Source organism: Penicillium lagena, assembly GCF_028827675.1.
Source record: "Penicillium lagena strain IBT 129212 chromosome Unknown utg000006l_segment0_segment0, whole genome shotgun sequence".
Classification (NCBI taxonomy): Eukaryota; Fungi; Ascomycota; class Eurotiomycetes; order Eurotiales; family Aspergillaceae; genus Penicillium; species Penicillium lagena.
In genome coordinates this window covers 630,300-654,281 of record NW_026623227.1, presented here as the reverse complement: position 1 = coordinate 654,281, position 23,982 = coordinate 630,300, and the positions used below count along the sequence as shown (strand labels likewise).

The window sequence follows — 23,982 nt, the reverse complement described above, 5'->3', positions numbered from 1 at the left end:
GCCGACTTGTTACCAAGGTCGGAAGAAAGACCTGCCAAACAGGCCTGTGCGATTGTCATGCCGGCAGCAGCAGCGATGAGCAGAGGGCGACGTCCAACGCGGTCAATGAGCAGAACGGCCACGCCTGCTGCAAGAAATTGCCAGATTTGGAGGCATCCCGTGATGATGCGGGATATCGTACCGGAGTAGTGCAGATCGTTTTGGAAGATGGTGTCGGAATAGAAGGTAATAATGTTAACGCCAGTCATCTGGGCGAGGATATTGACACCAACAGCGATCAGAGTGCGCTGTAAGTGACAATTCTTCGTAAGCGCAAAAGGCGAACTCGAAACCGACAACTCATCAGTCTCGTCCATAAAGAGTGACTGGCGGATGATCTCCAACTCCTGAGCAACACGCTCAGATTCGACAGGCACATCTTCTAAACGGGCTAACACCTCAGCTGCTTCTTCCATTCGACCACTGCGGGCGAGCCAGCGGGGAGATTCCGGCAAAAATGGGATGCACAGCACGACAACGAGCGCAAAAAGTGCCTGAAAAGCAATTGGAAAGCGCCAGCTGACAGAGTTGTTGCTGACATAGTAGAGGCCAAACTCCAGCCATGTAGCGAGGACAATGCCGCCAATTGCAAACCATCCCTCGAGTAGAACCATGCGCCCACGGGCTCCTGCTCCGGATGATTCCGAAACGTACATAGGGATAGTAGCGGTGAATCCACCAACACCCAAACCTGCAGTTATGTTAACCTATCGTGCCGGGACTTAATTGTGGTGCAGACTGTACCAGTAATAACTCTACCGGCGATAAGCTGGCCAAGCGCGAACGGACTCGCCTGAATAATGATGCCAGCCAGAGCAACGCAGCCAGCCAGGAAAATTGTTTTTCGACGCCCAAGTCTATCTCCAAGCCAGGCACAGACCAGGGCGCCAAGAGCGCACCCGACTTCATAGATAGCGACCGTCGTACCTGTCCGAGATTAGAGCCAGAATGAGATTATTTGTTGAAGAACCTACCCTGAATAGTGCTATTGTGGGATTGTTGCGCACCCTTGGTGTTGACGGTGTCAATTTGTGGGAAAACAGCAATGAAAGATCCCAATGTCAACAGTCCATTAGCAACAGCCTGGTCGTAGCCCTGTAGCACAAATCCGACGGCCCCGACAACGCCGATGACGAGGCCAAGCGTCTTCCCGCGAAGCTTGGCGCCAGCCATGCCGATCTCTGCAAATCACGTTCTATGGAATGTCTGTCGGCGGTTTCTAGAACCTTTTCAAGGGAATCGAATTTATGTGTTCCGTGCGGATATAAGATAGAAAAGTGGGAAAAGAAAAATGAAGAAATCAGCAGAAAGCAAACCCCGCGGTGAACACATTTGTGGGGGCCCCATGTTGGAGAAAAAGAGGGAGTCGGAACCTGGCCGACCACGAGCTCGGGCTACACCAGCCCGGGTGGACCACTACTGCGTGGTTTCCAACCGAAAACTCGCCGAATGTCGGCCTGGCCCACAAATCAGAGCCGATTGATTACTTCACTCCGCACCATCTAAGCATTTCTCATCAGGAACGCAACATGAGTCCTAGGACGTAAAAACGGCACAGGTTGTCGTACTAAAGATTTCTCAAGATGTAAGATGGTTTACAGAACTTTGGGTTGTCGTCCATCAAACTTTATGAACTTTGGTGAGAATTTCCTCCCCCGGTGGATTGGTGGGCAAATGTGGGGACTAGGCAGCACCAATCGCTCGCGGAAATATTTCGGAGCAAATGCGAACGAAAATGGTCTCCATACGTGCAGAAGTCATATACCATCCTTCAAGCTGAGTGCTGGTGGCATATACTGGTGGCGCAAAGGAGAAGCATCACGTTCGAGAAAATGCTATCTATCTGGAAAATGATGAATTGTACATTTGTGTATTCAACCGAGTTAGTAGTGTAATAGAGATCTGTATATGCCTATTCCACTTCTGGAGCATTTGTCCACAAGAACACCGACTCGAAAACCGTTTGTCCTGGCATATCATGCAAGATGTCTATCCACGGGAACCTTTTCATTTGATGGCTTAGCTGATTCCAATCATGCAGGCCGCATGCCTCAATGTCGACCCGTAGCCTTGGTATCAGCCAACAATGATCAGCTGGTGTGAAGAGTGATATGGCGCCAATTATAAGAAGCCAAAGGAGTAAAGGAGATGATCTTTCTTCGAGCTTCACAGTCGAAAGACATCTTCGATAAGCATCAGGGAAGCATGCATATCGAGGCTTGACATCTTGCATTCGAAGGAATATGTGTGATGAGAAGGCTAAAAGACCGAGGCGAATGGCTTCATCAACTGAGCTATCATCGAAATTGTCCATGTGAAGGAGGCGGTACATCACTGCGGCCATGACGTTAAGCAAGATTTCTTTGGGGAGCCGGCGATTGTTTTTGGCGGCAGAGTTGATTGCAGAACAGAACCTCATCATTGCTGTCCAGGCCTGTACCAGGGATGGATTGATGTTTAACTTGGCCGGTTCCCAGGATTGCCTATATCCTGATGATTCTTCTACTATCGATGGTGTCAGATCATAAGGTACCAGAGGTTCCAAGTACGGGTCTTGGAAAAACACTGGTGCGGTTCCACAATCAAGTGCTATTGCCAAGTCGCATCTGAGACAAGGTTAGATATCAACAACTAGACAGCGGACGAAGCCCTCGGAGATCCTTACTTTAGCAGTTCGATCATTAATTTTGGGTTATAGCTGAAAGCGTAAATGCCACCTCTCATATCAACTATCCTGCGTAGACCCTCGATATGGTGCTTGGCGGAATTGTGGTTGCCAAAAATATATGCATGGACGGCCAAATTCAGAACCACGAGCACTGTTGAGTCACATATCTTGTAATCTTCATTTTGACCTGACAACCTCTTGCGTAAAAGCCGAAGACTATCAGAATAGTGTACCATCTCTCTGCGCATGGTGGCGGGCGTTTGTTGGCCAGATACCAAAGAAAGGTAAGCCTGGCATAAAAACACCACGGTATGCATATATGCAGTGTCCGAAATCAAAAGGTCAAACCATAATGTGTCGACCTTGTCTTTCTTGTGGAATTCGATGCAGCCTGCCAGAGGGAACATGATTTTCTTCGCCATGAAGCAGACTATGATTCATTCCAGGTAAGAATCATGCCTAAATGAGGACGCGAAAATCCATCGAGGTAGTTTGCTCACATTTTAGCACGTCCTGCATCAACGCTGGTTCGACTGGAGCGGCGAGTCGTGTGAAGGAAAGGTCATTGCCGACTTTCTCAGGGACCTTGGGATATTGCATTTTGATCACCAGTTCTGACGACTCATCTTGGTATATATTGGAGCCTTCCGGATTTGGTAGTGCTGTTGCTTTTGCCTTATGAGTCTTGCCGCGATTCTTGCCCAGCATCACGTATTTTCTGATTAGCTTTCGCTTGTCTGTCTCCGTTTTACCCATACCGTCCATGGAGATAAAGGGCATCTCGGCTATTTGCTGCCTATTAGACCATCGAGATTGGATCTTATTTGGTATTACTTTCAATGGCTTACCATGTCCTCCAGGAGTACCCATGTCTTCGAACGCCGAGGCTTTCTCTGTTAAGACCAGTCTGTACGATTCGGATTCAAGCGGATGACTACTGTCAACGATGTAACTGATTGTATTCCATTCACGGTTAAGTGCGTAAGAGGCAAGGGTTTCAGCTGAATCATAGGCGGTGGAGTGAGGTCAAGGTGAGATTACCAAGATTAGAGCCACTGAGTGGGGCTCAAATTACCCAAAACGGACGGCGCTAATGCAGGAGATTGATGTCCTAATCCGGTATAGCCTGCTGTTCACAACTCTGATTGGCTCAATCCCAGCGTTGGAGAAGAATGAGAGTTCTACATAACTACCAGAAGCAATCATCATTATTGTTTCCATGGTATTCAGTAGTTGATGTTGGCGGGGCTAGGGGTTATCTCAGTCTTAACGCCGGCAGGCTGATCCTTCATCGAGCCAGTAGCCTCTATAAAGAGAGATCTAACCCAACCCCTCTTGTACATTGTTCTTCTGGAAACTAATCACGCCTACTCGACATTTCTCACTACTGGAACTTTCTCCCAGGCAGTAAATTCCTCTTAGGCCAATTTCATGATGCCATCCTCGAAGGAGCTACCACCTTCTACCACTCCATTTTTCCCGAACCAGTTCATCAAGAATCAATTTTGCTCTAAACCCAAGCCCATCCCAGACGCTACAGATCTCTCAGGCAAAGTTGTTATTGTCACAGGCTCAAATAGTGGCCTTGGTCTGGAATGCGCGAGTCAACTCCTCTCCCATAATTTGACCCGACTTATTATGGCGGTTCGTTCAACTCCCAAGGGCGAGAACACAGCAGCGAAGCTACGGAAGCAGTATCCCAATTCCACGATTGATGTTTGGTCTTTGGATATGGCTTCATACGATTCAGTTCAAGCTTTCACAGCTCGGGCCGAGAAAGAGCTATCCCGCCTTGACACTGCCATCCTGAACGCTGGAGTTGCCGCAGGGTCTTTCAAGACTGTGCCTTCTACTGGACATGAAGAGACCGTGCAGGTCAATTATCTTTCGACAATGCTCCTGGCTATTCTCTTACTTCCAGTTCTGAGGAACAAGTCTCCAGTCGGATCGCGGGGGGTTTTGACCATCGTCACGAGCATGCTCTCCATGACTGCCAAATTTGCAAACAAGAACAAGGTTCCGCTTCTCAAATCCTTTGACGATGTGAAGCTCTTCGACTCCCTTGATATATACCCGACGTCGAAATTCCTCGGGCAGTTTTTCATCTGGAAGCTCACGGATTTAGTGTCTGCTGATGATGTGCTGGTGAACCTCGTTGAGCCCGGATTTGTTAAAGGCACGGAGCTGCAACGTGACGCGCCTTCTGCGGTCAAAGTTGGATTGAATTTATTCAAAGCTGCCACCGCTCGATCTGTCAAGATCGGTGCATCAACGTACCTTGACGCAGCGATCACCCAGGAGAGCTCTCACGGGTCCGTTCTAATGAACTGGGAGATTGTTCCGTAAGCTTTCTACCTTTTTACATTCTCGTTTACTTGCTTATTGACTTGTCTAGGTATCCTTCACTCCTGTACACCGAGGAGGGTAAGAAAATCATGGAAAGGCTGTGGGAAGAGACGTTGGAAGAATTCAGCTTCGTTGATGTCAACGCTATCCTTCAATCCCTTTAATATTCATGATGGCCAGGTCCTGGACAATTTCTTTTTTGAAATTATTGAGTTGCAAGCATACATTATATTTACATGCATCTAATTGAATACCTGGTGCCTTGTAGCCTAAAGTTTCACACTTCCTAAGCGGAATTTCACAATACTCGAGACTTGTTCGAGGAGCTACGAATCAGAAAATCCAATCTCAAGTTTCATTTCTTTTTATCAAGGAAAAATCGAAGTTGATTCGTACAAAAGAGAGGCGATATCACAGCAGTAATTCATCCAACAGGTAGATAGTATTCACTTCCGTCAATTCATCAAAAAGACGGGTTGGCATTCACAAGCAATTGCTCGAAATATGCCTGCAGAATATCAGCAAAGGAACATATATGCTACTAATCAAGTTTAACACGAGGTTAAAGACTCACCTGGAACCATGTCCCGGCCTCTGGGGCAGGCTGCAAGGCATCACTGTATCCGCAGTGGGCATCATATCGTGGCGATGTGGTATTCGAAGTACCATCACATTCTCCGCCGGGCTTCACCCAAACGAATGCATCCTCAAGAGGATCGCCAGTGTTCGTCGTGGGGCGAACACCGAAGCCGGTACCAATGACATTGCACCAATCGCCCCAGGCATTTTGCTTAGTGGGCTGTACACCATTCCGTGCTAACCAGAGGTTAGAAAATCCCGATTCTATCAAAAATTATGAAGCTTCGTGGGATTTGCTTACAAGTATCGGTGATGAAATGAGCATTGAACCCTGCGGACGCCAGCAGCGGAGCAAGGGCATTGACGTAGAGCTGTTCATCGCAGTTGGAGTCGCCTGATGTGTATGATGGGCAGGTGCCAATTGTCCAGGCGTTATAGTTAGCAACATTAGTGGCCAACCCACGCACAGCAGCGGGAGACGAAGCGTTCTTGTATACGTTGGCAAAGAGCGTAGCCGCCGGTTGGAGATTAGCTGACCAGCCCAGCCAGCCGGCATGTCCTAGACATATCAAGTCAGCTGATGCCTCCTGCCAAAATGATTAAGGGAAATATTCCTACCAGCATCAATGTACATGGCCACGTTGGGCAAATTCAGCTGGATCAGGGCATAGTTAATGCATTCCAGATAAGCGCTCTCAGCATTGGCGCATTTAGCCACATTGAGATTGGTGACGAGATTGGCGAGACTATCGGGCTCTGGTAAATGTTAGAAGAGAGATTCCAGTCCTCTGTAAATGCGTAGGGCACTAACCAATAACCAGAATAGTCTGCACAGTTGAATATGTGACAAGCTGGGCCCTAATTGCATCAATGTACGCTTTGTAGTTGGCTACTCCGTTGTCAGCAATTGAGTATTCGCCATTACTCGCAAGGGCAGCGCAGTCGCGATCTGGCAAGTCATAGACCACAAAAATTCCTGCAATTGGCGGGCTAGCACCGGCCGCATTCTGTGACTTGATGTCGGCAAGATAGGTACCCATAGTGGGAACCTTGGCAGCCTGGTCGCTATTCAAGGAATTAGTAAAGGCACACCTGGGCAGGAGCAGTTGTCCTACAGCCAAACGAAAGATGGAACTTTAGCCACCGCGCTGGCCTTTGCGACGAGAGAGCTGGTCAGGGACGGAATTGCATCTGTGAAGACCTCGGAGGAGTAGTAAGGGTTGGCATAGAGCTGATAGCCGCTGAACGGATTGCCACTGTTGGAAACCGTCGGGGCTGTAGTGGTAGTACCGGTTTTAGTGGTGGTGGTGGATGCTTTTGTTGTCGTGATACTAGTTGTAGTCGTCAGAGTAGTCTTGGTTGTTGTAATCGTGGTCGTAGTTGTTGCCCCAGTTGCAGAGAGGCATTGTGCATAGTCTTTCCGAGCAATGAGTGCTATATTACAAATAATAGAAGGGTAAGAAAGGACGTACATGGGTTCAAAGTGCTGCAAGTTGCCTGTGCTACGCAGGCGGTTGATCCTGTCCATCCGGTACCGCCGCCTAAAGAAATGATTAACACATTATTCCCAGCAAGAAATGGAATGGGAGTTCGGACATTGGCCCCAGAGAGTCTGTTGGGCATAGACGGCCTGAGTAAGTAGAAAAAGCGCCAGGCCTGAAGTACGCTGCATCTTGACTGAAATTTTTCGTATTGCTAGGTTGCTTTGAACGTTCGTGAATGCAGGGTCAGGAATCTACAAGAAAGACATCCACGAAATTTATATCTCTGTCACCCAAAGTAAGCGGGACACCAGCCCGGATTCCCGATGATGTTAAACAGCAATGCAACAATAGTCGCGGAGCAATATCTCAAAAAGACGCGGGATGTGATGAAAAGGGTCTGCAGGCTAGCTTAGTTCAACGCACCCTGCTTTCTAGACCAAAACTACTATGTCAAAGTTTGCATTAAGTTTGATCCGCCTTTAGGCATAATGATCTGTTTCAACAAATCCAACTGTTTTCCATTTTCGTAACGGACCTTGGCTACTCCCGCAATTCCATGGTTGCATATCTACCCCAGTTTACCAGGGAGGTAGGCCCTATACATCACGGGGAGCCTAAAAGTGGCAAGCGCTTAAGGCCGACACGAGGAATAAGCAGTTCTTCAGCCGGCTGCAGGGTTCATGTCCCTGTATGATAAAGTGGAGCTATATAGCCTAATGATCCGGGTATTAGTGAGATTGATAGCTCATACACATTATTACTAGTATGAGCCTTGGCTTCTCTCCAAAAAGGCAGCAGTGATCATATAATTTGGTAGTTTCACCTAGCAAGCCACCTTGGTTGATTTACAGAACCGGCAGGGGATACAAAATGCGGGCATCACGCTGACTGGCTGCTGCACTTCTGCAGGTCGCGCCCGGCGGACCATCCCCCGAGAAGAACAAATAAACGGAACGGAGAGGATGCCGGCGGCCAAACGGGACGGACTTGTGATCGTTAGAAGTGTCAGGTACAGTTGTCCACAACACTATGCCTGGCGGAACTGTTTGCATTGTTTGCACCCAGTCCCGTAACCTCGGCTTCTTTCTCCACGGCGCCTCCATCTCCTGCTCACAGCACTCCGGGACAGCGATGGCCACAGAACGCTCGTTAGCTGCACTCTTGCGGTCGCTTCAGTCGTCTTCCAACCCGCAAGATGCTACTGCGTAAGTAAGCTGACCACTGCACTAGCCTCTCTACTAACGGTTCATCAGCCTCCTTCCGACAGCTACTAGCTTTCTGTCCCTGCTCGGCAACCCGCTGAACCTGAATCTACTTTCATCGCAGTTACTAAGAGCCCCCGCATTATGGAACCATTCGCTGGATCTACAGACCTGTCGCAAGATCCTCAGCGTCTTTAACACAGCCGCCATCGCCGTCCTGCAGAACGATGCCACCGATGAGCCTCGGGTCCCCTATGGCCGCAATCGCCAGATCGGTCGTGAAGCATGGGCGAAGGCTGTGGTGGACGGAGCGGACGAGAAATCCCCGCGCTGGAGACACATGCTCTTGATTGGTGGCGTCCTGCTTGGGTTCGAGGGCCAGAATAGACGGGGCCTCCCGCGACATATCCGAACGAAGCTTGAATCGGCTCTGGCCACGGCGGCGCAACTCTCTTTGGAGGAGATTAATACTGAGAACGGTGTTGATGGATATTGCATTACCATGGTGCTGAACTATACCTTTGAGCTCCTATCGGATCTAGAGAGGAGCAAACTGGACTACGACCGGTTGCTGCCAGTCATGGTTCGGTCGGCGTTCTTCTCTCCGGAGGGTCTGGAGGGAGGATACTTCCTGGGGGCTATTGACAAGGACGTCGTCGAAGCTCCCGGGAAAAAGTTTCGGTGGTCGGCCAAGTCCCCCACATTCGGTTATGTCTCTGCCATATCCTCGCGCCCCCTTGTCGCAGCATTGGGGCCTCTATCCCGACTAATTTCGCACGCCATCGAGAATACTCGCGACCCCAAACTGATTGCGCAGACTGTGGATTACCTGGCCGACTTTACTCGCACGCTCATGGTGCAGTGGCGCCAGAATAAACTCTCAGAAGTGGACATCGCAGAGGAGATGGACTTCTTGGATGCCGAATCGCGCGAGACCACAATTCCTGCTTTATGGAAAGTTCTGCGGAACTGTTTATATTCGATTGTTATCGCCCTTCGCGCGGTCCTGGGCCGCACCATTAATGATCCGGCCTTGGCTGCTGGCAGTAGTATGTTTTATGACACGATGCTCCTCGATCCAAAACTGACTTTTCTAGGCGCACCATTCCTGTCGATGCAGGCCCTGCATATTCTCCGCAACGTGTACTTTATCTCGTCTCGGCTCGGCCAGAACGCGTCTTCGCAGCAGACGTTTGTGTTTCTGGCTGCCATCGACCTCCTCTCACAGTACCCGGACCTCGCCGAGAACTTTTTGCGAAGTATCAAGCCCAGTGATATTGGGCAGATCCCCGCGCATCCAGTTGAGCGGTGTCTAGATCTGTTCTTTATGAATGTTGCGGAGCATTTCCCAATTGTCTTGTCGCCAGAGTCTAGTGAGGAGCTGCTTCTGTCAGCCGCCTTCCCCTACCTTGCATCCGGAGCGAACCCTCTTCTTCTGGATATCTTCGAAGCCGCTCACAGTGTGGTTCTTGTTGTCTTTGCCATCCCTGGCAACTCGGCATTGGCTGCCAAGCACCTGCCTTTCTATATTGACAACCTCTTTGCCGTGAGTTTCTGCTCTACTAGAGCGCGCGATATACTTACTCTTTGCAGGTATTCCCTCAAAATCTGTCCGCACGACAATTCCGTCTCGCCTTCAAAACCGTCATTCAAGTCACCGCACCACCCTCACCTTTAGCAAACAGCCAACCCCTCCTCCCTTCCATTCTCCTAGATGTCGTTCGCGACCGCGCGATGAACGCGTCGTCAACACCCTTACCGCCCTCATCCCAGTCGAGCACTGTACCTGATCTAGGAAACACACCGACTCTTTCCGAGCAAGCTGTGCTCATCCTAGCATTACTCGACTCTCTGTCTTTCCTGCGTGTCGAAGACCTGGAAGAGTGGCTTCCCCTGGCGGCACAACTCATCAATCAAGTCGCCGATCGAGGCATGCGCCACGTCTGCGTGGATCGTCTTTGGGAAGCTCTGAGCAGTGGCGAGATGGACGTTGATCGCGCACATTGCTGCGTTACCTGGTGGAGTACCCGGGGTGGGCGCGAGCTTGTTCTTTTCGGTGCCGAGTCTGTTTCTGCGCAGGGAGAAGAGAATGGTCCCTACATGAGCGGTGCTGTTGGGGGAATTGCGCCAGAGAGCAAGCTATGATATTATGCTTTGCTTTGCATTCTGTAGATTTTGTACATATACCAAGCCATATATACCAAGCCATATTTACTTTTCATTGACCGGAACACCTATTCTACCCTTCATCTATATGCAATTGCCTCTATCGAATACCAGGGATCCCCACAGGCGTTGTTTTCCGGTACAGAACATACTCTTCCCCAAAGAACCGAACCAAGAAGCTCTCCTCGCGTTGAATCCGACTCGAAAAGAACCTCCACAGCACGACCGCATACCCAACAAAGCAAACCATATTCCCCAGTACAAGCTGCGTCCCGAGCCCCCACCAAAAGAACCCAAAGTAGCTCGGGTGGCGCAGGAACCGATACAACCCCTGTTTCACCAACACATGGCCCTCCTTATGCTCAACCTGAACATGGTGATTGAAGTTGCTCGCAGCTTGCACCATGGCCAGCGTGCGGACCACTTGGCCTATGAGCATGAGAATAAAGCCCAAGGTAAGGGTTGTCGTAGACAAGACGCCCGAAATGATTGAGGTATTCGGCCAGAAAAGATGCGAGAGTAGACACTCCACGAGCGCGGATCCATGCGCGGCATTATACGCCCACCCATTTGACGAGAGAAGAAACGCAGAGACAGTCGCATATCTCGTATTGTATTTCGCTGTGACGAAAAATTCAAGGAAGTGAAAGAGGCTCAGTGCCGAGATAAAGAACGGGGCGCGCCAGAGGGGTGTTGGGTAGACGGTCACCAGGAAGAGGGTCGAGCATGTGGAGAGGCCCAGAGTGACGCCAAGCAGAAATGCACGCAGCGAGATTCCAGACAGGGCCATTTTGCCGGCTGGGTAGTTGGAGGCATGTACGGTGTCTTCATCCTCCGCCGCGGAGCTGGTCTCGGAGGGCAGGGGGGAGAGGGAACCGCGGCGGTGGGTGTGCTGCGGAGGCCGCCAGCCCGGAGCGGAGGGTTGAGAGGTGTTGATGCGCTCGATTGGAAAGGGGAGATTGTGGGATGTGGGCTGGGCACCCGAGGTGGTTGCGGCGGTGGTCATGGTGATGCAGCGATGAAGAGAGAGCGGGAGAAGGATTGGGGAAGGGCAGAGGAAGAGGGATATGAGAAGTGCAAGGAGCGCATCTCTCACCAGCAGCAGCGAGTCGTAAAAGATGGGCGTTCTTTGTTGTAGTCGAAGTGGATAGAACAATCGGCGATAGTCAGATATTGTTTGGGGAGTATTGGAGACACTAAACCTAAATAGGACGTTCACCTCACCATTGATGAGAGTCGATCTATAACTGGTGACGCGCGCGTCGCACGCTGTGGCCATGAAACAGAACGGGCCGAAAACAGAGAAGAGAGTCGAAAGTGATAAAAGGTGGAATACTGAGTCTCGAATCTTGATGAGGGAGTCGGAAAATTATATGCTTTGAGCCAATGATATGCCTGGCACGGTGGATAGCACAATGCGGTGTAATGTGTGATTGGATGAGTACGGACAAAATTGCATCTGCAAAAACTCGAACGGTCTAATAAGTACAGCAATATTCGAAAACAGACTTCCCTGATCTTGAGGGTCATAGCGAGGATCTGTTTGCATGCTGGATGTTTCTGTGGGACCATTAGGAACACTATGTCAAACTATGCATCGTCCCACCTCCACATAATACGTATGCTATGCTGTGGCGGGACTTTACCTCTTATGACCGATTTTATTACCCCGCACCTGAGCTTTTCTGGCAGAATGTAGGATAAAGTGAGAACCCAGACGTGTACAAAATCTGGCGTCTGGCCTAAACCCCCAACGCTTCTGTGGGTATAAATGGTTGAAACCGGATGCTATCATTTTGAATTACAAGTGATTCGGAGAACTAGAAACATGGCCTTATTTCTTATACCCATTGCAGTCCTGTCTCTTATTTGGCTCTACACGAGATGTAAATATTCCAAAGGGCAGCGACTGCCTCCCGGGCCCCGACCGCTTCCGGTGATTGGGAATCTACACCAGGCACCTCAATCCTATCCCTGGAGAGTATATCAAGAGTGGACCAAAAAGTACGGCCCTGTATTTCGCCTTCAGTATGGCCTCAACACTGTCATTATACTCGGAACATATGAAGCCGCTCACGACCTTCTCGATAAACGCAGCAATATCTATAGCTCCCGGCCTCGTTCGGTTATGGGCGGTGAGAATGTCAGCCGGGGTTTACGAACACTCTTGATGCCATACGGGGATCAATGGCGCGCTCATCAGCGCCTACAGGCATCTTACCTGAATATTCGAGTGTCGCAGAGTTACCGTGCCTTGCAAGATATCGAAAGCAAGCAGCTTGTAAATGACATGCTTGTCTCCAACACCAGTTTTTCAGACCTTTTCCATCGATATTCCTCCAGTTTAATCTTTGCACTTGCTTACGGCCGTCGGCTTCCACTAGGAAGTGAAGAAGAAGTCAAGGCCATCGACCAAGTGATGGAGAATTTCCTCTACGCAGCGAGAATTGGAACGTGGGTTGTGGACGCCCTCCCGGCATTGAATTATCTGCCAAAGATCCTTGCGCCATGGAAACGATACGCGGACAGCCTTCACGAATTCGAATCAAAGCTGGCAATCAACAACATGACTCGCGGTCAGCAAACTCCATCTTGGAATTGGTGTAAACAGGTGATAGACATGAAAGAGTCGAACGGAATGTCGACAAAGGAGCTGGCGTACGACATTGGCATAATTTACGAGGCAGGGAGCGACACCACAACCATGGCATTGGAAGTATTTACATTAGCCATGGTCCTTTATCCCGACGTGATGCGAAAAGCACAGCGAGAGATTGACACAGTCATTGAGGGCTATCCCTCTTTCACTGATAAGGATAGTCTGCCTTACGTGGATGCGATTATCAAAGAAGTGCTTCGATGGCGGCCCGTTTCAGCTGGCGGTATCCCTCATGCTGTCATACAAGACGATATATATATGGGCTTCCACATCCCGAAAGGAGCTACAGTTATTGGGAACCACTGGTCTATCCATTTAGACGAGAATGTCTACAAAGACCCCTACGTCTTCAACCCTGATAGGTGGATTGAGGACCCTGCTTTGCCCCTCGCACCCTTCGGCTTCGGACGTCGTATTTGTACAGGGCAGCATATTGCCAAGAACTCGCTTTACATCAATATCACGCGTTTGCTGTGGGCGTTCGACATCGAATGTGCGTATGAGAACGTTGATGGAGTCCAACGGCGATGTGAAGTCGATCCCTTTGCTTTTACTCAGGGGTTTAATTCCCGACCCCAGCCGTTCAAAGCATCTTTTACACCGCGATCTGTGGAGAAAGCCCGCCTTATCAGACATGAATGGGATCATGCGGAAAAAGATATTGATATCATTTTGACATCTATTCGTCAGTCTCAGCAGAAGTCGAGGTAAAGGAGGATGCGGCCTCTATAATAGGAAACAGAATCTAGCTTGTTGGTGTACAACTTGTGATGTAATCGGTTTAACCGAAACTTGAGAGTCGACCACGCTGTTCTGTCTGCAATATGAAAACATAGGGACTATGTATAGAAGATATGTGTACAGGAGAGCACTAGTACGTAATCGCAAGATAAGTCCCCACTTCCAGAACCGCCTGGACTAACACAATTCAGTAATTAACCAAAGCCCAAGCACGCTGCATGCCTACCATGGCTGAAACCACCGAAAAAGAGAAGATGCGGCGCGGCGAGCTCTTCATTGCCTTCTCCCCGGAGCTGCTAGCCGAGCGAGACCGCTGTAAATACGCCTGCATCCGCTTCAACGAGGCGGGCGAGGTATCCCGGCGGCGGTTGGTTGAACTGTGGAGAGAGTGAGTAACGCAGAAATGTGACAGGCATCCTCTCCTTTTATGCCTATTTCATATCTCATGCATAAACATGTACTATACTAACCACAACCCGCAGCATCACCAATGACAAAACACCACTACCACCAGTCCAATCTGACCCCGCTGCCGACGAGGCTCTCTTCCAGAACGAGCCCTGGGTCGAGCCCCCCGTGCGGGTCGATTACGGGTACAATGTAAAACTCGGGGAGGGCTCCTTCGTCAATTCCAACGCGGTCTTCATCGACACCTGCCCCATTACTATCGGCGCGCGAACCATGTTCGGCCCGGGGGTGAATTTGTACTCTGGTACGCATCCCGTTGATCCTGCGCTGCGCAATGGCCTAAAGGGGCCGGAATATGGAAAGCGGATTACGATTGGTGAGGATTGTTGGCTAGGTGGGAATGTGATTGTCTTGCCTGGTGTGACAATTGGAAAGGGGTGCTCGATTGGGGCGGGAAGTGTGGTTACCAAGGTGAGTAAATGCAGTTATATTGGATAATTAGAGTTGAGCTGACGGTGTGATATAACAGGATGTGCCTGCGTTCCATGTTGCAGCTGGGAATCCAGCTAGGATTATTCGCCGGATTGAAACCACGATGACAGAGTAGGGATAGGTATCTACTTTAAATGAAGAAAGACCTATCGACTTCCACATTTCGTAAATCAGGGTATAGTGATGCCTCGAGGGTTGCTGGGGTCTCCTATATTCATGCTCCCACATATATATATCTTGCATGCTGCGTGAGCGGAGTTATAAAATAACCAATTTTGAAGAGCCGAAGGTTACTTTATAGATAATTTTGACTCAGTACCGTGTCCAATGGCCTATTCATGATCTCTATGCTTGTTTGCGCGGCATTTCTCGTTCGTGAGTACATAAATAGCCAACATTGGGCACAGGAGTTCTCCACACCACGTCACCGTCGACGCTCACAACATCTTTTTTTCGCTTTCACTCACTCTTCTCTCTGTTCCTCCCACTATTCCTCATCACTTTTCTCTTTCTTTCTTTCTTTCTTCTCTTTCTCTTTCTTCCCACGCCTTCCCATCCCATCAACTCTCCCTTTCTTCCTCTCCCTTCTTCCCACCCACCACCTCCACGAGGAAAATGTCATGGCTGAAGCCCCGCTAGAGAGCTCTAGCACCCCGCCTAGCGCTACCTCAGAATCAACGCGTCCGGGCGGCCCCATGGAAGAGCAGGACCCTCAGACCCGGAAGCGCCCGCGCCTCGACAGTGGAAGCCGAGTGAGCGAGTCGTTGGCGATCGATGATGAACGCGCCCCGGCCGCGCCTGCCGTCGACATGGATGAGACTCCGGATATCGCGCGCCCTCCTTCCAAAGTCACCATCAACGTCAAATCTCCCACCTCCGACATGCCCTCCGGCACAGACACCCCGATCGAGCAGACTGAGGTCGCGCCGGAGCCTCAGCCCACCCCCCACGACGCGCCCATCTCCATCTCTTCGTCCCCAGATCACACCCCCGAAATCGAAGTTGCCGAGCTGGAGGACATAGGCCAGGACCCCAACATGTCCAACTGGAGGCCGTTGGAGAAGGTATTGCAGGACACCGTCGCGCCCGAGGCCGCCAAGACTCATGGCTCTGTTCCGATGATCAACTGGTTCCCCAGAGTTCGCGAGAATATGGGGCCTCGTGAGAACTTGGGGAAAATTTGCATTATGATTGACAAAGGTGAGAAGGGCGATGACCTCGCTTTGCTACGCATGCTGACCCTGCTGGGTAGGTGACCCGCACGACGCTGGAGTACTGGTCGCTACAAAACATTGGTTGGACGACTGCGCGGGCAATCTGGATCGCTTGACAGCAGAGGTGTTTGCTGAAGATCATGAATTCTGGGAGGAGCTCCCCAGTGTGGTGGAGGCCTTGCTGCGCCGACAGTGAGATAATCATACCCAGGTCCTGGAAAGCTAGCTAACAGGTTTATTAGACAACCAATTCAACTGGACGCTGGGCAAAGCGTTTGGAGTTTCCTGGAAGATTTCTTCGTGGCCTTTGCCCGGATTACTCTTCACCTGCTTCGCCTGGACACGTTAATTCTGAACCGGGTATCCAACGTGACAGATATCCAACTGCCGGACAGCTTGTCACGGCAATACCTACAACCTCTTGCCTGGACGATTCAACTTACCAACATTCCCTTCTTTCGCACTCTGGATCGGCTGCATGATACCGAAGTTGTGGATCTTCTCATCTGCATTAGAAATCGGGTCTCGACAGCTCCGATAGATGCCCCCAGCGCACTGTCCGATTACGTGTCTCTCGTCATTTCACTCCTTCCGAAATACCCACAACTATCAACAATGCTCATCAACATCTTCCTTGTCATTTGCCCTCTAGTGGATCGCACCTTAGAGCGGAAGCAGAATGATGAATCGACTATAGACTTGCCAGTCATGCAAATCCTTTATGAGACAGTGCGCATGATGGACGAAGCATACCGAGAGCATATCACCAAGAAGTCACCATGGCTCACCAGCGAAATGTCGGACCAGTTCCTGCGCTTCTTTTGCCGCAGTTACCTCTCGTTCTGTCATTTCTCTGACGAATATCTTCAGCGTCTGTCAACTGATCTGTCAGTACCTCTTCCGCAGGAAATCACTTCAGAAGAAAGCGGATCGATCATCTGGTGGGCCTGGAGGTTCAGCATTCTCAAAAAACACATCATGGATGGTCGCATGGAGCTTCGAGTCCTTGGCGTGGAAACGATGCAGTCTGATTTGGTTGGGATTTGGCGGCAGCATCTCGCTCAAAACCCAGACGGTGTCTCCTTGCCTTTCATCCAGTACTTGGTTCGCTTCCTGCGCGACAGCAAACTCGTGGACTATATTGTGGGCGTCGATTCTCATCCACAGTTGATCAGCCGCAGCAGTAACATCGTCGGATTCTTGGTCGTAACCTCCTCCTACACAAATGCTGATACGGACATCATCTGGAAGACCGTGACTGAAAGCCAAGACAGCCGAACCATCTCCGAAGTCCTGTCGATGTTGATGCGCACACTGCCCATGCACGCTTCGGCATCCTCTGCCCTGCTTTACGTCTGTGCAAAATTACTTGAATTCCCCTTGGAGCGGTTTGATTCCCGGATCGTTGACTTTTGTCACCACCTGCTGCAGAATGTGCGCGAAAAGCATTTCGAAAAGGGACGCTATGACCTATCCGAGGCCGAACATGTGGATCCCATTCCCTTACGCCTATGCGTGCGCCTTATTCGGGAGAGCGCTGCCGCTACGGATCTTGCCGTGGAGCAAAAGACCATGATGCAGAAGTTCGGCAGTACGCAGCTCAGGGAGTTCATCAAGGCTGGACTTAGCGAAGTTGATAAAATGGAGATGTACGAGCGCTGCATCCAGGATATTGCCGAGATGAACGAATTCACTGCTGGAAGCATCCAGGCGTTGAACGCCCTCGTCCCTATGCCGGGTACACAGGAAATTTGGAAACTGGCAACCGAGTTTGATCTGACACGGCTCGTGATCGCGGAATTTGCCCACATTGTTGGCGAAGGACAGGTCAACTTCGGCGATCCTTTCTCCCATCACGGCTTCATTTCACGCGTGCAGATCCTGTCCCGACTGATTGACATGGCCCCAGATACCATCGATTCAGACCTGGGAAATACCCTTTGGAACGGAATTTTCATGTCCAAAACACTTGATCCCCAAGGCCGCATGGCAGTTTGGGATATGCTGTGCACCGTCACCGGTCGCACTGGCAAACCGAACACGTTCGTCGAGCGATGTATCCAGGAATACTTACCAGCACTGCTCCCCGAGGATTACTCACCAGAAGTGTTGGCTTTCGCCAAACAATCGATTCACTACGATGTCCGATTCAATCCTCCTCCCATCGCTGATGAGAATGAGGTCGTGACGATTCCTGGTATGGAGCGGGTCTGGCAGTTCATTCTAACCGCACCCTCTGGCTCCATTGAAACCGAGGCAACCAACTACGCGATTGAAGTCTACCTGGATCACAACATCATTCGCCGGTCGCCACGCTCAGCCGTGGAGGCAACCCATATTTCCATCGTCGAGCGTTGTGTTGACCAGCTCAAATCGGCTGCTGCAATCCTGAAGTCCTCGAGCAGCCATTCCACCATTAGCGATGGCACCATGGAGATAGACAGCTCGCAGGGAGGCATTGGAGCGCAGGAGCTTGGATTTAGACGCTCACTGCTTTTTCTGCGGCAACTGCTGCACGGATTGAGGACTCGTCCGCAATACAGCCCCCGACAACGCTCGCCGCCCCGCCTGCCCGACCGACCCCTCAAAGGCGACTCCGTTGATATTTCCTATCAATGGTTCGATGGTGCCAATAGATCTGGTGTCAACATCTTGCAGATTGGTGACCTCTCCACGGCGACGGAACTCGTCGAGCGGCTCACTCACCTCACCGGCTTCTCCAAGTTTGCCGCCATCTGCGGTGGACATAACGTGGAGCTACTCAAGGACCCACGAGCTCTTGTGAAGGATCTAAACTTTCTATCTGGGCTCCTTATTCTTCGCAAAATCCCAGAGGCCCCGGAACTGGCCCGAGGCGGAAGACGCCAGCCTCTTACCTCCGTTGATGCGGAGGTGCTCAAGCATTTTGATGAACTTTACGATCTTCTCGATCTTAAAGATGATCTGGCCCACGAGGTAAGAACTGGTCTATTGCCGTGACTTCTTGTTTTGGTGCTGACATTTGCAGATCTATGATTTCCTTGTTGTTTTTCCTCCACAGGATCGAGTTCGCGAGCTTGTCAGGTCCGAGTCTCGAAGCGACAAGGACCTGTTTCCTCTCGAGAAACCGTTCAATGCTCTCTACTCTATGAATACCCTGTCAGCGTGCTTGCGCGAAGAATCGGTAGAGGTTTCGCCTAACCCAACCTTCGTTGCCCATAGCATTCAGGTCCTGGTGTCGTTCCTGGCTGGTGATGGGCTTTTGGAATCTCTCGCCGCAAATTCTACGAGGTTCTTCCTCGTTACCAGTGCGCTTGAGTGCCTTGTGGTCGCTCTCCCTGTCTATCACCCGGCCAGTGATGAGGACAGCTTGGTCCAAGATCCCGCCTTGTTAGTACAGCGGCTTGTCGACCTCATTGACATTGGCCGTCATACTTCCTCTAGCACCATTCCTGGTATCAATATCCAGCGATTGATATGCAACTCGTTCGGGGTCTTGATCGAAGGCTCCTTGAGCGACCAGAAGTTCTGGAGCGCTGTCAAGCAACATGTGAAGTTCGACGAGCTCCTATGCTCTCTTCTGCTGGAGGAATGTCGTCAGCCAATTCGACATGAGATCGCAGAGCGGATTAAGATGACCTGTAGTCCTTCGAAGTCGTTCAAGCAGTCCGCCAAATTGACGACTGAAGATCCGCAAAACCCATCGCCCCTTGATAAGCCTGCTCGGATTGATATGCTTGCTATTATTTGGAGTGCTTTTGTCCAGGACATACCAAAGACCACGGAGCATGCCTCTCAGTCGGCAGAGTTCTTCAGGACTGCTCTCTGGGTGCTTCAATCTGTCGCTGAGAAATCACCCCGGGATTTGATATTCGGTGACTATGTCAAGCAGTGGAGTGAGATCATGCTGAGCCATCGTACCGAAGAGGTTTGTTTTTTTTTCCCCGACAGATTGATACCCCCATTAGCTGACCTGTCAAAAGTTCGTTGGACGTGAGCCCGTCGATGATCTGATCCTCGGGTTTGCTCATTTGCTTGAACTTTGCCTCGACCTGGCTGATTCTGCCCAGGCCAGAATGGACACTGCGTGAGTTTTTATTGACCCTAATACCTTGTATTTGTACTCATTTGTCCTTTCCAGTGATCTCGCTGAGAAAATCCTTGCCACTTACCTCTTCCCGGACTTGTCGGAGGAATCGTCGGAACCCATCGTCCCACAAGCTCCTGTTATGCATAATCTCACTCGCCAGAAGCTCTACAACATCATCAACCTTCTCTGCAAACGGAATGACGATGTTTATGCGAATGTTTTGGACCAATTGGAAGCTATTGTCCCACGAGGTAAGTCACGGTCTCTCTGACTCCAGTCTCTTTGTGCGCTAACCATCCCTATTTTTCACAGACTACACCTACGTCTCAAGCACGGCTCTTGATCGATCGAAAATGCTTCGAGCACCGGAGGGTTACGCTGGTCTCAAGAATCTCTCGAATACTTGTTATTTGAATTCCTTGATGACACAGCTGTTCATGAATGTCGAATTCCGAGAGTTCATCCTGGGACTCCAACCCGCAGACCCCGGCTCGTCACAAAAGTTGCTCTACGAGACCCAGAGACTCTTTTCATGGATGCAAGAGACATGGATGAAGAGCTTGGAACCACAGGAATTTGTGGACAGCATTCGGACTTACGACAACGAGGCTATTGATGTCACTATCCAGATGGATGTTGACGAGTTTTACAACCTTCTCTTCGACCGCTGGGAGGCTCAAGTTCTTGATCTCGAAGACAAGAAGAAGTTCCGCTCCTTCTATGGGGGCCAGCTGGTTCAGCAGATCAAGTCCAAGGAATGTGAGCACATATCGGAGAGATTGGAGCCGTTCTCGGCTATTCAGTGTGACATCAAGGGCAAGACGAGTCTCGAGGAGAGCTTGCAGGCTTATGTTGAGGGTGAGGTCATGCAGGGGGGTGAGTAAAGCAAACTGGGATCGTGCCTGGAAACCTTATGCTAAGAATCTGAACCAGACAACAAGTATTCTTGCACTTCCTGCGGACGGCATGTTGATGCTGTCAAGCGGTAAGGAGAGAAATTCTTTGTTCATCGACATTGTATGTGCTGATTCGTACACAGTGCCTGCCTGAAAGAAGTCCCCGACAATCTCATCTTCCATCTCAAGCGGTTTGACTTTGATATGGTGACCATGATGCGAAGCAAGATCAACGATGAATTCCAATTCCCTCATCGCATTGACATGGCCCCATTCAAAGTGGAATACCTTTCCGACTCGAACGCCTCTATTGAGCCGGACGTCTTTGAATTAGTCGGTGTTCTCGTTCATACCGGCACAGCTGAATCTGGTCATTATTACTCCTACATGCGTGAGCGACCAACGGCCAGTAGCGTGCCATCATGGGTTGAATTCAATGACTCCGACGTCAGCAGGTTTGACCCGGCAGCGATCGCCGACCAATGCTTTGGCGGCCAAAGCGAATCTCACTCTGTCAATGGTGTTCGGCTCAACAAGGTCTGGAACGCCTACATGCTGTTTTATCAGCGCGTGTCAACAATGGAGCAATCCAACGCCATCTTCAGGTCGTCAAAGGGCAATGTCCCTGCCCACGTGCCTATTCCCACCGTGTTTGGAAATCATATCGCCATCGAAAACGAGCTCCATGTTCGAAGCTACTGCCTCCTGGACCCCTATTACACCTTTTTCGTCCAACAGCTATTGCGACGCTTGGACACTGTAGCTCTCACCACAAATCGAGATAAGGTCATTGGACTGGCCGTCGATGTCGGCATGGATACACTCGAGCAGCTGGTGGCGCGGACGAAGGATGCCATGGGACTGGAGAACCTCTTTACGGAGATCTTTCAAATCCTCGGCCGGACCCCGTACGCCGCCTATCGGGTGTTGGATTGGGTGTGTGGACGGCCCACTTCCATCCGCAATCTCATCCTTAGGGGCCTTCATTCTGAAGTTCGGGTCAAGGGATCTATGCTTGTCGTTGGTGCTCTGAAGCAACTTCACACGACATCCAATGATTCCGAACTTGATGAGAGCGACCAAAAGATGTGGCGCTCGCGCTTCGAATATGCTTTCGATCAAGTTGCTGAAATGCTAGACAATTTGTGGCCAGCCCTCCAAAGCGCGCCGCGGCCATGGGATGACTACCATGAGTTCCTCAACATGCTCACTGAATTTGGTCCATGGGCCATGAGAGTTCTGCTAGACAAGGGTATCTTCATGAGATGCCTCGAGATAATCTGGCTCGAAGGGGAAGACCGCAAGAGACTGAGGGGTCACTATTCGACTTACTGCAGATTGCTTGAGAAAGGTCGTCGATTCTCCCACCGAAAGCTTCTAGACCTGTGCTCCCTCTTTTTCAAGAGAATTGACCTCACTCTTCCACCGACTATGGAGGATGAGGATCGAATTATGTCAGCTGACGGCAGGTTCTCCGTAAACCTGACCGAGAGTTCCTTCATCAAGTCTTTGGATAAGGACGGATCTCTCATACTCCTGACCAAAATCATCACACATCACCACTGGGTGAATACCCAAGCTTGTCGGAACATTGTTTCTCTCTTCCTCGAGGCAGAACCCGAGGCGGGCCTTCTGGGTCCTATTTGCCAGACACTGGAGGCTGGTTTGAGAGTGTCACCCGCGGATCTCTGTACGCCATTCCTAGATTCGACAATCCTGTTTTGCAGACGTGCCCCAGACGAAGAGCGAATCATCGCCATGATCGACTTCGTCGCCAAGGGAGTGGAGACTATCAACAACAGTGGAGGCTTGGAACACTTGGAATTCTTCACCCATCTGTGCCGCCTATCGAACGAGCGTGCCAACCTGGACCACAATAACTTCACTCAGCTGTCCATGGAAAAGATCCCGGACTGGGCCCCCACTCTCCTGATTGATAAGGACAGAAATGTGCGGCACGCGACAATCAGCGCTCTGAGCACTTTGCTTTTCAGCGACACCGATGAGGCCAACGATGAATACCAGGCTCGGTGTGCTACCATTGCTCGCGAATTGATGACTGCTTGCGTGAACAGGATCGACAAGTCGTTTCTCCATAGTGACGTTCAGACCGTTGAGTCAAGGATTGTGGAGGCAGTCATCCAGGTCATTAACCACTGCTTGGAGACCTTCTACGATGAGAGCAAAGAGGAGGACAAGAAGGTTATCCAGGAGGCTACTGGTAAGAAGCCCTTTCATCCATGCCCATTCCTTGCATAGCTAGCTACTAACAGTTTTTTCCCCAGCCGCGGTAGTATTCCTCGAGCGAATGACTGTTGATGCCCCCGAAGAACTGGTTTCTGGTATGTTCACCTCACGTAGCTTCAATTTCCCTGTCTAACAATTTCTTTTTGCAAATGTTCCAGAATCTGATCTGCCTTCTGCAGAGGAGTGGGAAAACAACTCTCCTTTGGGTAGCGACTCGGAAGAAGTAGGACTCGTGGGAACGCCTTAAGCCAACCCTTCTTGAGAATCCTTGTCCCTTATGTGCCGCCCATACACGAAGCAACGACTTTACGATTACACACACCAACAACCTTTTCTCTCTGCACATGATGATTGATTCTTTGTTTCCTTTTGAGAAGTTTTCGCATCGCAACCTTGAATGTTCCTCCGGTCCGCGACGTACCATCCCCCCTCTCCTGACTTTTGCGCTGTTGCTATTGTGCTGCATAGACCCGGCGTTTTCAAATCCTTTACCGGTTCGAGATGGGCTGACACCCTCGGTAATATGGTGTACTAGATTTTTCTCCTATCCTGTCCTGTCCTGTAGTCCGCCTTGCTCGTGAATGAGCAATTGACCTCTTTTTGTGCTTTTGATTCATTCAAATGGAATCCTCGCTGTTGGAGTGTTAATGAGGTGGGCTCATTCTTTCTTTTTGCGCGTTGATTTCGATATCTTGCCTTACTTATCTTTCGTGGGGTTGTTTGTGTTGTGTTTTTGGGCGGATGAAATGGATGGGTTGAGATAGGTAGATTT

The 23,982-nt window shown here is 50.3% G+C and overlaps 9 protein-coding genes across 9 annotated transcripts; 5 read left to right on the top strand and 4 right to left on the bottom strand.

Moving 5' to 3' along the window:
* Positions 1 to 736: 736 nt before the first annotated feature.
* On the bottom strand, positions 737 to 1,212 carry N7510_008412 (uncharacterized protein; the record flags this gene model as incomplete). Its single annotated transcript, XM_056980337.1, has 2 exons — positions 737 to 966; positions 1,014 to 1,212. 2 exons carry the CDS (start codon positions 1,210 to 1,212, stop codon positions 737 to 739), a joined length of 429 nt encoding a protein of 142 aa, XP_056830546.1.
* Positions 1,213 to 3,166: 1,954 nt separating this feature from the next.
* N7510_008411 (uncharacterized protein) lies at positions 3,167 to 3,487 on the bottom strand (the record flags this gene model as incomplete). Its single annotated transcript, XM_056980336.1, has 1 exon — positions 3,167 to 3,487. One exon carries the CDS (start codon positions 3,485 to 3,487, stop codon positions 3,167 to 3,169), a length of 321 nt encoding a protein of 106 aa, XP_056830545.1.
* A 654-nt stretch (positions 3,488 to 4,141) lies between these two features.
* N7510_008410 (uncharacterized protein) lies at positions 4,142 to 5,217 on the top strand (the record flags this gene model as incomplete). Its single annotated transcript, XM_056980335.1, has 2 exons — positions 4,142 to 5,049; positions 5,103 to 5,217. 2 exons carry the CDS (start codon positions 4,142 to 4,144, stop codon positions 5,215 to 5,217), a joined length of 1,023 nt encoding a protein of 340 aa, XP_056830544.1.
* A 299-nt stretch (positions 5,218 to 5,516) lies between these two features.
* On the bottom strand, positions 5,517 to 7,160 carry cbhC (putative cellobiohydrolase; the record flags this gene model as incomplete). The annotated part of the gene is made up of 7 exons (XM_056980334.1): positions 5,517 to 5,561; positions 5,628 to 5,869; positions 5,934 to 6,191; positions 6,251 to 6,388; positions 6,444 to 6,697; positions 6,748 to 6,963; positions 7,105 to 7,160. 7 exons carry the CDS (start codon positions 7,158 to 7,160, stop codon positions 5,517 to 5,519), a joined length of 1,209 nt encoding a protein of 402 aa, XP_056830543.1.
* A 985-nt stretch (positions 7,161 to 8,145) lies between these two features.
* Positions 8,146 to 10,463, top strand: pex8 (putative peroxisomal membrane protein Pex17; the record flags this gene model as incomplete). Its single annotated transcript, XM_056980333.1, has 4 exons — positions 8,146 to 8,321; positions 8,370 to 9,367; positions 9,416 to 9,864; positions 9,912 to 10,463. The coding sequence occupies 4 exons, from the start codon at positions 8,146 to 8,148 to the stop codon at positions 10,461 to 10,463; spliced, it is 2,175 nt and encodes a 724-aa protein (XP_056830542.1).
* Positions 10,464 to 10,584: 121 nt separating this feature from the next.
* On the bottom strand, positions 10,585 to 11,490 carry N7510_008407 (protein-S-isoprenylcysteine carboxyl O-methyltransferase; the record flags this gene model as incomplete). Its single annotated transcript, XM_056980332.1, has 1 exon — positions 10,585 to 11,490. One exon carries the CDS (start codon positions 11,488 to 11,490, stop codon positions 10,585 to 10,587), a length of 906 nt encoding a protein of 301 aa, XP_056830541.1.
* An 822-nt stretch (positions 11,491 to 12,312) lies between these two features.
* N7510_008406 (cytochrome P450) lies at positions 12,313 to 13,854 on the top strand (the record flags this gene model as incomplete). The annotated part of the gene is made up of 1 exon (XM_056980331.1): positions 12,313 to 13,854. The coding sequence occupies one exon, from the start codon at positions 12,313 to 12,315 to the stop codon at positions 13,852 to 13,854; it is 1,542 nt and encodes a 513-aa protein (XP_056830540.1).
* Positions 13,855 to 14,111: 257 nt separating this feature from the next.
* N7510_008405 (sugar O-acetyltransferase) lies at positions 14,112 to 14,899 on the top strand (the record flags this gene model as incomplete). Its single annotated transcript, XM_056980330.1, has 3 exons — positions 14,112 to 14,272; positions 14,367 to 14,763; positions 14,822 to 14,899. The coding sequence occupies 3 exons, from the start codon at positions 14,112 to 14,114 to the stop codon at positions 14,897 to 14,899; spliced, it is 636 nt and encodes a 211-aa protein (XP_056830539.1).
* Positions 14,900 to 15,404: 505 nt separating this feature from the next.
* On the top strand, positions 15,405 to 23,222 carry N7510_008404 (uncharacterized protein; the record flags this gene model as incomplete). The annotated part of the gene is made up of 9 exons (XM_056980329.1): positions 15,405 to 15,984; positions 16,037 to 16,190; positions 16,241 to 18,953; positions 19,006 to 19,905; positions 19,961 to 20,064; positions 20,119 to 20,318; positions 20,380 to 20,943; positions 21,001 to 21,052; positions 21,107 to 23,222. 9 exons carry the CDS (start codon positions 15,405 to 15,407, stop codon positions 23,220 to 23,222), a joined length of 7,383 nt encoding a protein of 2,460 aa, XP_056830538.1.
* Positions 23,223 to 23,982: the final 760 nt, after the last annotated feature.